The 14815-nt window shown below is 39.5% G+C and overlaps 1 protein-coding gene across 1 annotated transcript in view; it reads right to left on the reverse strand.

The window, feature by feature from the left end:
- The window catches only part of ARHGAP20 (Rho GTPase activating protein 20), a 179090-nt gene that overhangs the window by 32014 nt on the left and 132261 nt on the right, over positions 1-14815 (reverse strand). Inside the window, exons 7-8 of the mRNA XM_089666179.1 lie at positions 7065-7142; positions 3287-3353 (exon numbers count right to left, since the gene is read on the reverse strand). Coding sequence (XP_089522305.1) covers positions 3287-3353; positions 7065-7142 — 145 coding nt within the window. The remainder of the gene's footprint in view (positions 1-3286; positions 3354-7064; positions 7143-14815) is intronic.

Consider the following 14815-nt stretch of genomic DNA (forward strand, 5'->3'; position numbering starts at 1 on the left):
AAATGAAGGTACACATTACAGTTACCATACAATTTGGTACAAGAGGAAGCAGAGGGCCCTGCTCGTTAGAGCTTACAATCTAGGAATATTGCTTAGTTTGTTGGGGTATCATTCAATATAAATGGCATCGCAATGTGCTAACACGTGCAAGCAGCAGCTCCATGCGGTCAGTAAGGGGTACAGTAAAGTGCACGCTAACACAATGCAAAGATGAGAAGCTTGCCTCAGTGTATTTATAAATTATATTTAGGGCTTCAGTGATGAAGTACATTTTTTAAAACTATGGTTTATTCTAACTTTGGAGATGAGGAAAAATTCGGAACTTAACAGTCAAAGCTGTTTTCATAAAGAAGCGTATTAGTTTGCCCTGGCCTCACAATGAAAAAGACTCGGTATACATTAAAATGAAACTCCAGTCAAAAATGTATTACGGGGGGAAAGATTAGAACCCTGTCAGGCTTTTATTACTGTGTCTGTGTCTTATATCACAAGCAAGGAGAGATTCTCTCCAAATTGAAATGCACAGTAATAAAAACTGGCTTCTATTATTATGTCCCACTAGAGAGTTTTTGCTCACTTCCTGGAGATGGGCTTTAACTCAGTTATATCAAAAGATTATCCTGATTAACAGTTTGTCGAAGCATAAATAATAAATGATCACAGCAAATGGAAAAACCTTATAGTAGTGAAGGATGAATAAACACTTGCACATAATCACATGCTTTTTAAAGAACTGTTATCACCAGAAGTTGCAAATTCTTCTTGAATCCCCAAAGGGAGCACTTAGCACTTGATCCTGTTTAGATCTGTGTAGCGGTTTGCAAATAAAACAACTTTTTTTTCTGTCTGTGCTGTGCTATAGCTCCACCCAAGGCTGAAGCCCAATTTATGAGCATTCCAATAGAAGAGCTACGGTCACAACTCCCTCTGCATTCTGCAACTCTGCCATCCAATCTTTCAGCCCTGTTGCTGTGCTTCTGTTCTACCTTTCTGCTATCTGCCATGTACTGAAATGAAAGACTGACCCAGTGGCCAGACACAAGCTATTCTGGAGAAGAGAGACTAAAGTACTAGCTGTTGGCTTAAAGTGTTACTAAACCCACAACAGTAAAATCAGTCTGTATATGCAGTAATGCATGCTTGATATACTCACTGTGGAACCTAAGGAGTTAATCCTCTGCATTGTGTAAAAAGGCTGTTTGACCCTGTTTTCTCTGCCCCTCCTCTTGTTCCGATGTCCACCTGATAAGACAGACTGAACCCGTAGTGACATGCACATGCACATGCTAAGTTTAGTGTGTATTGCTAGAGAGGCTTTTTTTTTCCTTGGGAGGGTGCATGTGATCAGCACAGGGCCAATCAGCACTGTCCAGACAGAGGTCAGGGGTTTTGCATCCTCCTAGAGCAGAAAGAAAACTCCTCCTACAAGCTTTAACCAGTGCTCTGCTGAACACTGATAGAATCACAAGACTGCTCTAACTGCCAATGAGAAAACGTATTTAGCAGTTTATATTTACTAAAACAATTGCATTTCCATGTTCTGTGTACTGTGAGAAATCAGATATAGTGAATGTAGGGTCCTGGGTTTAGTAACACATTAAGTTCTTTAGAATGATGGCAAGCTGGAGACAAAAACATAAGCCCACAACAGCACAAGCCTGCTACTGCTTCTCTCCCCAGAATAGCTAGTGGATGGGTCTCTGCTCAGTTTTCCCCCCAGTGTACAGCAAAAGGGTAAAGCAGAAGAGACACAGGTTGCGAGCTGTGCTTTGCTTTGCTCTGTTGTATACAAGCCAAGCACAGTTTAGTTGACACCCCCAATACCTGCATTCCTAGTGAGAATGCTTGTCTTTGGCAAGCGTTTAGAACCAGAGACAAGCACAGTCAATCAAAGCTAATCCATTTTTGCACAACTTGCTAGCTGTGTGGTCAGACAGCCATGTGGGTAGGGGGTGCCCCTTCTAACCATGCAGCTAGCCTTAAACCACATGTAGAAAGCAGCTACAAGTACTTTGTTCCGTCTGTAACATGAGACATTAAAAAATTAAGTGAAACGTCATAAAGTAGTGTTTTAGCACATTCAGGTGGAATGAATCATCCACTGCCTTCTTTGAACTCTTAGGGAATTCTGTGGTGAGGCCCTTGGGGTTTGGTATTCCCATCAACCTCAAGGTGCTCTTAATACTACTTCTCCATTATGTAAAGTAAATCAATAATCCAACAGGGACTTTGCCACCCCTTTGTAATGCTCACAACAGATGTATTAACATGGGTTTTCACCACTGTGGTTTCTAATGGATACAGGAAACTGATATCTAATGTAGACTATATATCTAGAAGTATGTGGATACTTCTACAAATGAATGAGATCGTGTGTTTCCAGCGAAGGCCACACTTAATGCTACAGACATCATATAAAGGCGGTTGAGACAATTCTGTGGCTCTTTTCTATTCCAATATGACTGTTCCCCTGTGCAGAAGGCCAGGTCCATAAAGACGTGGTTTTATGAGTTTGTTGTGAAGGAACTGGGATAACATGCACTGAGCTTTGACTTCAACTCTATTAAACACCTCTGGGATGAACTAGAATGTCAATTGTGAGCCATGTCTTGTTGTCGAACATCAGTACCTGACCTCATAATTAGTCTTTTGATTGAATGGGCACAAATACCTTCAGACACACTTCCAAATCTTGTGGAAAGCCCAACTCTATAATAATGCTACCCATTTTGAATTAATATGTCCAACCAGCCTATATAACCATGATCTTGTGTCCACAAACTTCTGGCCCTATAGTGTAACTTTTCAGCATACACTAAAACTGAAATGCCAGTTTTGCAGGAGCTGACCCTTAAATAAAACCCTTAAAAAAAACAGAAGATTTTGAACATGAAATAATGTCTCAGACACTTCTAACATTTTAGTATTGTCAGTTTAGTACACTATAGCCTTTTCATAACTAATGCTCTGTTACTAGAGCAACAAGCTATAGATTAAAATAGATAATTAATCTACTAATAGATGCATATATAGAAGGATTATTGATTACTATGAATGTTTGGCATCCTCTAAATATGTCATTGATGGACTGGGCATCCTATAACTCATAATTTACTGAAACCTGAAATGAATTTGAAGGGTAAATCAATAGATTGTAACAATTGCATATATCTGTTGTGCAATGACTGCAGAGGTCAGCTATTCATACATTCTTGTCATATCTGTGTGACTGTGTGACAGGCTCCATTTAAACACTTAAGCTGAAGATGACATTCCTTGTACGTACCAATAAGAGGATAAGGAGCATCATCTTTGCCCGAGGTGACCCACAGCTGGTAATCTGTATCTGAGCCCTGCGGAAAACACAACAGAGGATGATCTGAGGGAAGTTTATTGGCCACACATCTTAACTTTATCCTGTCAACAAAATGTTTATCTTTTTTTAAAAATCCAGGGGTAATTATCTGTCCCTAACTACAGGTAATCACTCTATGTGTGATTACTACCTGAACACCCACAGACAGCTGCAGTTGCTGTCAGATTGTCATTGCTTTGTACAGGCAGAGCTACCACAACTATCCACATCCACCTGTGAATCTAGCCACAGAAATATGCTGCTTCTTTACATCCCATGTGAATGAGGTCCTAAAGGATAACTTCAAAGGTTGAACACATATCCAAAACTTCCTTGACTCTGGAAAATATTTCTTTAGTAATGCAAACTCTCCACCTTGATTGGCCTACTTTTGTATAAAAAAAAAATCAATACATTAAACTCAAGGCTTTGCTGATTCTTGCACTGATTTACCGAACATAGAGCCCATAAATTAGTCAGTTTTTTTTCATTCAAGCAGTGAGTTGAATGAAAAAAAATTGACCCAGTTTCCCCATTCACACATTCATGGTGGATGAGGGAATCCTCCTTGCTGAGATATTGTATTCTGATAGTGGGCAGACTTCCCCACCATCAGGATACACTGTTCAGCATTGCAAGCTGTCACCTGTGGAGCTGATTAAGCAGGGAAAATCCATCAGGGTGATTGTACAGAAGTCGATTGATATATCGATTTCTGCAAAACCTCCTTGCCCATACATGGATCAAAATTCGATTGGTCCCTGCTGAATTGGCTGAATTGCGATCCATGTTTGGCCGCCTTTAAAATATATTTGGAATAACTCCTTTCCTGGTATAAGCCAGTCATGCAACGTACAGCTGAGATTAAATATTATACTTTTGGTGATCCCTTCATTCGTTGGTGACTTTACAAGAGAGTAATCCCCACAGAGTTATGAAAACAATCTTCCAGAGGTGAAATTGATTATCTCTAGCACAGTTTTCAGAAATAATCCCTGCAGTAGATTACATCATGTTGGAAGGATAATGTGATATTATGTAAAACAGAATTTTGATTTAAATCAGAACGGAACAGTAATTACGAAATATTTGACAAGCTGCTGAGAGTTGAGAAAGTGAGATGTTTCTATTAGTCCAGAAGATGGACAGCAAAGGAAATTGTCATCCTACACTCTCATAGCCACTTTGGCGAGTGCTGGAATGTGAGCTATTGCATTGCAGAGCTCATGCTACCTGCCCTTAAGCTTCATTCACACTGGCACTCCTACATTTACATTTTAAAGGCAGAAGTCATATTGGAAGTATAAACAACGTTTCCTGCTTTATATGTTCCTGCTTTAACCTTAGGTTCACACCTAAGTGTTTTCCGCAGCGTTTTGCAGAAACGCACTATAAGCCATTTAACATGATTTCCTATGGGACATGTTCTCTGCGTTTTCACCCGGTGTGTTTTTTGGAAAGTGTCAGGGACTTTTTTGAATGCAAAAAGTTCCAATTTTTGTTCTATAGACTTCAATGGAAACGCTGAAGAAAAGTATGTAGTGCGTTTTTGCCGCATTTTTGCTGCATTTTGAATCTGCCTAGCAACAAGAAAAATTTAAATCAAAATTTAAAAAAAACCCCAGCAAAACACGTCAAAATGCAGGTGCAAAAATGCAAAATGTAACAGAAACGGGTCAAACGCAAACTGCATAGGTGTGAACCTAGCCTAAAGCAGGTTAGCCAGGATTAGGAGTGCTTAGAGCTTTTAATTAGATCCTGGACGCATAATTACTGCTAAACTGACTGCACATGAATGCAGGTAAACACTCAGTGAAAGGCATCATCACATGCATTTATATGCTTTTAGATATGTTCTCCAAAAGCATATAAATGCAGGTTTGACAGTGCCAGCATGAAGACCTTAGGCCCACTTGCAAAAGTGGCTGTCCAGCTGCAGTGTGCCCCTCTAAGCACATTAGTGTGCCTGGGAGGAACATGTGCTGTGTCCAGCCCTGATGCAGGCAGCCTGTCAATAAGTATGGCAAGCTATCAGTTGACTGGGCAGAATTCTGTACGCAGTGGTACCAGCATTTAGGGCCCCATCATACAGACCTGACAGTGGGTTTTTTTTCACACAATCCGGGATTGTGTCTACAACTGACAGGTCGACTCCTGCCTGTCAGGTGGAAGCAGTCGGGTGGCTGCGTTGCCGCCCAATTGCTCCACACACCCCTGGTAACAGGGGACGCTGCATGTCTCATTAAAGAGAACCTGTCACTAAAAATCATCACACAGGGGATTTTTTGTCCCTTATGTAATGAAAAAAATGTTAAGCAAAAAAAGTTACACACAAACACATAAAATCCTCCAAAATATTTTTGAGGCCCCCCACATATATGCACGTATGAATGTAAACATATGCGTTGGGGGGAGCTTACGAATTAAACTGTCGATTGTGACACACGTTACATATCATCACACATGCCAGAATGAGAGCAATATGTCTAGCACAAGGCCTCCTCCATAACACTATACTGATGACTTATAAGGGGCTTTTAGAGCATCACCTATAGAAAATATAGGGTACTGAGGTTTGTCACCATTTCAAGGGCACACACATTTAAAGTTTGACATGTTGGGTATCTAGTTACTCATTTTAACCTTTTCTTTTATATTTTACTAAAAATGTGGGTAATTTATTGCGTTTGATTGCCCTAAAATTCACTTTAGTATGTTCTTTACTGAAATGTTGAGTTTCCTAGACCTTTGCGGTAATATCGTATCACATGAACATTTGGAACTAACACTATTTTATGCTCTAGGGTGTCTGCTTTCAGAAAATATATAATGTTTGGGGGTTTTGTTTAATCTTCTGGCCAGAAATAATTTTTGTAAACGTGTGCAAAAAAATGCAAACGAGGCCCTGGCAGTGAATGGGTTAAAGGACCTAAAATATAGGTTTATTTATAAAACAGCTACAAGGATAATTTATATACAACGCAGCTCTGGACCAGCCATTTGGCAACTTTGGCAAATACCAGGGGAGCTGGGAAATTTAAAAAGATCTGATTGTGAGCCCAGTGGAATATTTTGCTTCGTCAGCCTTGGTCTAAAAATACAGGCCCCTTTCACATGGAGAATCCAGTCAGGTCCATCTGTCAGTTTTTCAGGTGGACCTAATCCGACAGTCCATGTATCCCTATGGACTGGTGGGTGTAAACAGACATGTGTCTGTTTACATCTGCATACCTCCAATTGAATCCAGGAGGTATGCACAGACCTGATAGGCAGCCCAACAGTTAACTTAAACAGCATACATGGCAGCCTACCACATGTACGCTACCATGGATTGGCGCCAGGAAAGGAACATTATGGTAAGTATTTGATACAATCTTCTGTTATTGTGCTGTCACCTTGTCACAAGGGCTTCTGATGGAGAGTACAAGTAGCTGCTTCAACACAGTTATGCAGGCTTGGTCTACTGTTGTCACCATCAGGAAACTCACCCTGAGAAATAGAATGCAGCCATGGCTGGGGTGCATGTAGACAGGGAGTGGCTGCAGAAGATTAGTAGCACTGAGTTATAACAAAGGGTAAAAAATGTATAGAATTGTATTTAATAACACAAAAATGGCAGTTGTCTAAGGTAGACAGTTCAGTTAGGGTTTACATCTGCTTAAAACACATGCATTTCTTCCTTGTGTAATGGTATCTGACAATCACTTACCTCTACACCAAACTGCTGTAAAGCCATCTTAATGACATCACTCACTGTGTCTTCATTGCTGGCAGTCAGTGTTTTTGACTATATAAAAAAAAGTAAAGTTAGCATTTCCAATATAGGTAATTATATATAATCATGTTGCAAGAATTCTATAAAATAAGACCATGTCTAAGGATAATAGTCTGTTCTTTTCAGAAATGCTAGCACTTTGGAAAACTTTCCCTGTCATTTAAGAGCAACACAGAACCCAAACCTCTCACAAACTACGGATACCCCTTTTAATAATCGTCTCTGGGGTTCTTTTTTTGTAACTGATGATGTGCTTTGTATCCTTTATGTATTGTTGGTTGAAGTCTCCATTTAAACATTTATCTGCCCTGAACTGAGTTTGAAAAATTTACTTTTTCACTGAAAACTCATTCAAGCTGAGATAGAAATGGAACAAATTCAAGGTCTTTTATTTATTGTTTTGCAGAATGCGCCCACGTTCAGGGGACCCTGAACCATGTCATAAAATGGTCTGCTTACACTTAAAATATTAGTATGAACTAGAGATACATGGAGTGGTTGATGCAAAATGAATTATACTGCTAAACAGCCAATTTCTGAATGAGCAAATATTGTTTGTTCAGATGATTGTTCAGGTGATCAATAAAAAAATATTTTTTCTCTTTCATTTAAAGGGATTGATATTTCAAGTGTATTGAGGGTAGATTAGTTTAGTTTTGATCTAGTGCTGTCCCTGAAAACAGCATCACTGCTCTCTCTCTTCTCACTGGATTCAGTGAGAGCAGTAGGAGTCAATAGCGCCTACTGCTGTCAATCAAATCCTGTGATGATGGACTGTGGGAAGGGGCCAAGCCACAAGTCAATGTCTATAGATATACACAGAGTGTAGCTCAGGATTGAGCCTGCAAGAGTGCCCCCATAGCAATTGGCTTGCTATTGGGGCACTTGGAAGGCAGGAGGAGTCTGGAGCACTGGCAGGGGACCCCAGTAGATAATGATCAGGACTGCTCTGTGCAAAACCACTGCACACAGCAAGACAGTATAACCTTTTTTTTTCTTATTGAAAAAAAAAATTCCTGTTGTTACCAGAACACTGCAGAAAATCAAAAGATGCCACACATACTGATAACGTCACTACTATACAAGTTTATTTAAAAAAGCAGTTACAGTAGAAGTCCCTGCCTGAAAACCACCCCCTCTAACACATTTAACTCAATAGGGCCTAGTCATAGAGATCTCTCTGCTTAAGAAAAATAATAGTAAAAATAGTGCCATTTTTTCTGACACTTACTGCTGGTCAATGATTTAGGAAGCATTGAGCCCAATCAACACTTTCCGAAGTAATGGTCAGTAATTGCTTCCTCGTTCATTCTCCTATTATAGGTTTCTACCAAAAAACAACTTAATTTTGTCTTGCCAATTAACTCCAGTATATTTGGCCAAAATATTCTTGCTTTTCTGCAGACATTTCAGAGAAAATAAGAACCAATTCTGTTCATCTCTAGTAGGCCCCTTTGGGTCAGCTTTGGGAAAACAGCATCAGTACGTTACATTTAGTTACAGGTTCACTTCAAGAATATAATATGAAACTCTACAAAATAAAACAGGAGGAAGTTTATTAAAGTTCATCTGCAAAAATGCAGCAGAGCCTAAAGCCTGGGGCGCACAGCACTTGAAATAAATGACAACAGAACTGTGGAGCATTGGGGTAGATTACAAAGTAAACATGCTGTGGAGATACATTAGTTTTCCCTAAGGTCTCTGAGTTTGATTGACTCGGCAAGGTCAGGTGATCCAAATCTAGCACCAGGAAAAGATTCGGTTATATGCCACATTTTGTCAGTCTAGATATATTTGTGGTCGCTTCTGTACATTCTACACATCTTAGACACAAAGCGCAACATGCTGAGGATGAACCCATGCTAATGGATAGCTATCATCTGATGCTTCACCCATCACCCGTTAAATGACAAGGTGCAAATGCAGCAGTCTAACTGATTCCCGATCAGGGTTATTCTTATGTGTGTAAAGTAGAATCATTAAAACTGAACTCCAAGCACTGCATTTGTTCATTTTTTTAAAAAATGTATTCTTTTAACTTCAAGCAGTGCAAGTGCCTGAACTTGAGCTGGTATCCGCCTCTTGCAATCCACTGTATTGCAGATCTGAGACTGAGAGAAAAAGGAGCAGGACTGCAAGCCAATCAGATGTGCTGAGTTTTATGGACTAACAAGAAGTATACTGATAGGTGAAGACAGCAGAGTTTGCTGCTTCTTCTTTCACTGTCCAGTCAAAGGCTCGATGGGAGGGATATGACCTATAAGTGTTACCTAACTGCAGCACAGAAAAATCAGATCTACACCCCTGCCAGACAGAGCTGGTCTGTGCAGCAGAGCTTTGTAAATCTTAGAAATGGATGGACAGAAATACATATACTTTGGCATGTTAACAGCTCTCTTATATGTATTTCATTTGTGTATTTACTGCTTGATTGGAGTTACGCTTTAAACCAGAAACAAGGGCTGCTCCATAAGAAAAAAATGGACAATGTAATTTACTGTGGAGAAATGCATTAATCCACAGTAAATGCAAACCTGGACAGTGGCATAAGGTACACCTATGGGCATACTTAAAAAATTGCAGGTATACAGTAGATATTTTATACATACTGTAGTTACAAATTGTACCATCTTTAGATTGTAAGCTCTACAAGCAGGGCCCTCATATTCCTTCTGTACTGAAATGTATTGTAATTGTACTGTCTCCCTTATATTGTAAAGCACAGTGCAAACTGTTGGCGCTATATAAATCCTGTATAATAATAATAATCCTGGATGAACGTAACTATGTACAGTGGGGAAAATAATTACTTGATCCCCTGTAGATTTTGTAAGTTTACCTATTTACCAAAAAAAGGGTCTATCATTTTTATCATAGGTGTATTTTAAATGATAGAGACAGAATATCAACCAAAAAAAAAAAAACACATGATACAAATTTTATAAATTGAGTTGCAGTTCAGTGGGTTAAATAAGTATTTGATCCCCAAGCAAAACATGACTTATTACTTGTTGGAAAAACCCTTGTTGGCAAGCTCAGAGGTAAGACGTTTCTTGTAGTTGGTTACCAGGTTTGCACACATCTCATGTGAAGTCCACAATATTTCTTGGCTGTTGCTTGCCAAGTTTCAGCTCCCTCCATACATTTTCTATAGGATTGAGGTTTGGAGACTGGTTAGGCCACTCCATGACCTTAATGTTACATAGCTACATAGTTAGCCTGGCTGAAAAAAGACAAAAGTCAATCCAGTTCAACCATTAAAAAAAAGAAAAAAAAAGTTATAACCCTATACCCACAGTTGACCCAGAGGAGGGAAATAAAAACCAGCAAAGCATGATCCAATTTGCTCCTGCAGGGGAAAAAATTCCTTCCTGATCCCCCCGAGAAGCAAATGGATATTCCCTGGATCAACTTTACTTATAAATGTTAGTATCCAGTTATATTCTGTGTATCCAAGAAAGAATCCAGACCTTTTTTAAAGCAATCCACAGAGCTGGCCAGAACCAACTCTTAAGGGAGTCTATTCCAAATTTTCACAGCTCTTACTGTGAAGAAACCTTTCCGTGTTTGGAGATTACATTTCTTTTCCTCCAGATGTAAAGAGTGCCCCCTTGTCCTCGGTGATGACCTCAGGGTGAATAGCTCTACACCAAGTTCACTATATGAACCACTGATGTATTTATACATGTTGATCATATCCCCCCTTAATCTCCTCTTCTCAAGAGAGAATAAATTCAGTTCCTCTAATCTTTCCTCATAGCTGAGCTCCTCCATGCCTCTTATCAGTTTGGTTGCCCTTCTCCGTACTTTCTCCAGTTCCCCAATGTTCTTTTTGTGAATTGGTGCCCAAAGCTGTACTGCATATTCCAGATGAGGTCTTACTAATGATTTGTACAGGAGTAATATGATATCTCTCTCTCTGGAGTAATACTTCTTTTAATACAAGAGAGGATTTTGCTCGCTTTAGAAACCGCAGCTTGTCATTGCATGCCAGTATTAAGCCTGTGATCTACAGTCCTTGTAGATCCTTCTCCACCATTGATTCCCCCAGTTGTACCCCCCCTAGTATGTATGATGCATGCATATTCTTAGCCCCCAAGTGCATAACCTTACATTTATCAACATTAAACCTCATTTGCCACATAGTTGCCCAATTAAACAGTGCATTGAGGTCAGCTTGTAAGTTGGAGACATCCTGTAAGGATGTTCTTCCACTGCACAGCTTGGTGTCATCTGCAAAGACTGAAATTATATTTTTAATCCCAGACCCTATATTGTTTATAGATATATTAAAAAGTAAGGGTCCCAACACTGAACCATGGGGTACACTGCTGACAGCCCTAGACCATTCAGAGTATGAATCACTAAGCACTACTCTTTGAATACGATCATTTAGCCAGTTTTCTAACTATTTGCATACAGATTTTTTTAAGCCGTAGACTTTAACTTACACATTAGCCGTGTGTGGTAATGTCCTTCTTCTTGAGCCACTCCTTTGTTGCATTGGCGTTATGTTTTGGGTCATTGTCATGCTGGAAGACCCATTCACAACCCATCTTCAGTATTCTGGCTGAAGGAAGAAGGTTCTCATCCAAGATTTTATAATACATGGCCCTGTCCATTGGCCCCTCAATGTGGCAAAGCTGTCCTGTACCTTTAGCAGTGAAACAGCCCCAAAGCATAATGTTTCCACCTCCGTGCTTGACTGTAGGGAATGTATTCTTATGGTTATAGTCATCATTTTTCTTCCTCCAAACATGGCGAGTTGCGTTAATGTGAAAAAGCTCATCTGAACACGGCACTTTCTCCCAATCCTTTTCTGAATCATTTAGATGTTCATTGCCAAACTTCAGACGGGCCTGTACATGTGCCTTCCTGAAAGCAGGGTCCTTGGGGTGATTTCAGTCACGGTGGTGTATTGTGTTACCAATGGTTTATTTGGCAACAAACCTTCCCTGTAGTTCTGGCTGATCCTTCGCTTTTCTGAAAGATTGCAAACCACTCTATGATTGGATGAGGTGGAGAAATGAAGCGGACACATCCTGTTCTCACCTTGTCCAATCAGCGTACGCTTTGCATTCATTCAAAAAATGCAAAGCAATCTCTGAATGGCTTTTTCCAGCTGATCACCTGTGTTCACAATGCATCAGGACAGCTATTCAGCACAGACCTGGAAGCAAATGGCAATAACTGGAAATCAGTATTTACTTCAGTGATTTCCAGACTCCACAGGCATTGGCCACAAATGGTATATGCACATTAAGCTGGACCAATGTAACTGTGTATAAAACATCCATATTTGAAATTCATCTTTAAGGCATACACACTGTACATACATTAGGCAAATCCGACTCCAGCCAAAATTTTTTGTGAGGGGAAATTACTCCAACCTGGACACAAGAATAAGCTCCTCTTTATTAGAGTTAGGAAGAGTTCAAATTTCTGACAATATTTTTATTGCTGTCTGTGCCTTCTTCCCCCTGTAACAATATTATTGGTGTGGGGTTCACAGGGACAAAATATGAAGAAAAATCTGTTCAATAGGGTAAGTCAAACCATTGTATAATTGGTTTTCTTTTCTTCCACCACGTGTGGAAGGAAAGAAAATTGCTTGATTCCCAGTCAGCATTGCTGGGGGAAAGCCTCCCACAGCACTATAGTATTCTGACTGCCTGGGGGTGCGTAAGGAACTTTTCTGGCCACCAATGATTACTGCTAGCAGCTATAGCCGCAGGCAGTAGTTGCATGCTAAAAATCGAAACAGGCTGGTTGTACCCAAATCAGTCAATGGATTGACTTGGGTACAATCAGCCTGTCCATAGATGGATCGAATATAAGCCGGTCCTTGCTGAACTGGCCGAGATTCAGTCCATCTATGGCTGGCTTAAGAGATACAAATTTAAAAACAAGGCAGTATTTAGGTATTAAAGTGTATGTCTGTACAAAAACCTGCACATCTCCCCATACATTCACATCTCCCCATTTTTATCTTTTTACAATCTAGAAAGCTCATATCATCCCATAATGAGCTGACAGTGTTGAAAAATGTATGTGGTCCTCCTTCCCAATAACTGAGTTCAAGCATTTCCAGTGAATGGAAGGGTAATGTCATTCTACAGCACAGAAAGTCATTTTAGATATTTTAGACAACTGTGTGCTTCCAACAATGAGACAACAATGTGCATGAAGCCAGGTGTATATGGTAGAGGAGACGTGGTTTGATGAGTTTGATATGGAGGAACTTGAGTTGCCTGCACAGATCCCTGACGTCAACCTTACTGAATACCATTTGGATGAAATGGAAGGTCATCCAATATCAGTACCTGATCTCACAATTGCTCTAAATCGGCACTAATCCCAACAGGCACACTCCAACATCTTGTGTAAAGTCTTCCCAGAAGAATGGAGATTGCTATAGCCTCAAAGGGGAGACCCATAGGTGTGATGGTCAGGTGTCCATAAACACATGGCTATATAGAGTATAATTCTTGATAAAATTTACCATCAATAGAAATATTGAACACACAAAAGAAATGATGAAAACCACAAAAATGAGTTAAGATTAGTATTCCCTAAAATATACTCCAATTTCCTTTTATGTTTGTGTGAGCCTAGAATTGGTGAGTGAGCGTCTATTGTACAGCGTCTTCCAGCACGGCACAAATAAAGACAGTTTTATGTAACTGCAGCTGTAGAGGTCTGGCATCATTTATACAGTATGTGACTTTTAGGCTGTGGCTGAAATAAGGAAGATTAAGTGTAACATAAACTGTCTGTGAACTGTCATGTAATGTGGGATAATTATCAGCAAAGGTCCTGACCCAGGAGCTAAATTTAGATAAGTATTTGTGAGGAGCACACTCAAGATGCTAAAGTGGATTCCATGAAGGGAAAGTAAATCTTTTTACGCTCCATGTGTATCACAAACTCCAGGACTGGTGCTAATACTGCCCACACTTATTAGCATTTGACACCTTGCCCTCACTATGAAGGTTAAAAGGATATTCTTGCACTTCACTTTTATTGTAATGATCAACCAGTAGATGTGTGGAACAGTTTTTAAAGAAACTGATTTAAACATTTAAAAAAAGGGACATTTTGGACAAATCTTTAGGAACAGATTTACAAAAACTAAAGCATAGAATTTCCCAGACTTAAATTTCATGGAAGCACCTTATTAGTTGCTTAAGTCTGGAATCGCATTGTAGTGTTATAAAAAAGTATCATTTTAGTATACATTTTTTATGCTGTATGTTTTTATGTGCATTAACAATCATGCATTTCATGTGCTGCCATTATCATCAGTAGGCCATCGAACATGCATCGATGCATCAGAAAACGGACAAGGCATTTCAGATCTTCAAACAAATATGAGCTAGCACTATTTAAGATGTGTTGACACACATTAAAACATACGCATTAAGATGTACAGGAGTTAACAAGTCCTTGGTCCACATTTGAAACTGGTTTTAAAGTTTGCATTGTGAAAATGCGTGCATCTTAAACCGTTTTTGCATCTTAAACATGTAATATGGCATAGGGTTCTCTGTGTTGCTGCATTACCATCATACATTTTGATTGTTTCTGCATAAAAATACATAAATTCTGTTTGCTGGTTATGCATATGGTATACTACATTAAAATTAAAATGTACAGAGATTTTGTTTCTGGTGTAGATGAGATGA

The sequence above is a fragment of the Staurois parvus genome, unplaced genomic scaffold, assembly GCF_062004578.1.
Source record: "Staurois parvus isolate SC_StPar_1 unplaced genomic scaffold, SC_StPar_1.0 ptg000050l, whole genome shotgun sequence".
Classification (NCBI taxonomy): Eukaryota; Metazoa; Chordata; class Amphibia; order Anura; family Ranidae; genus Staurois; species Staurois parvus.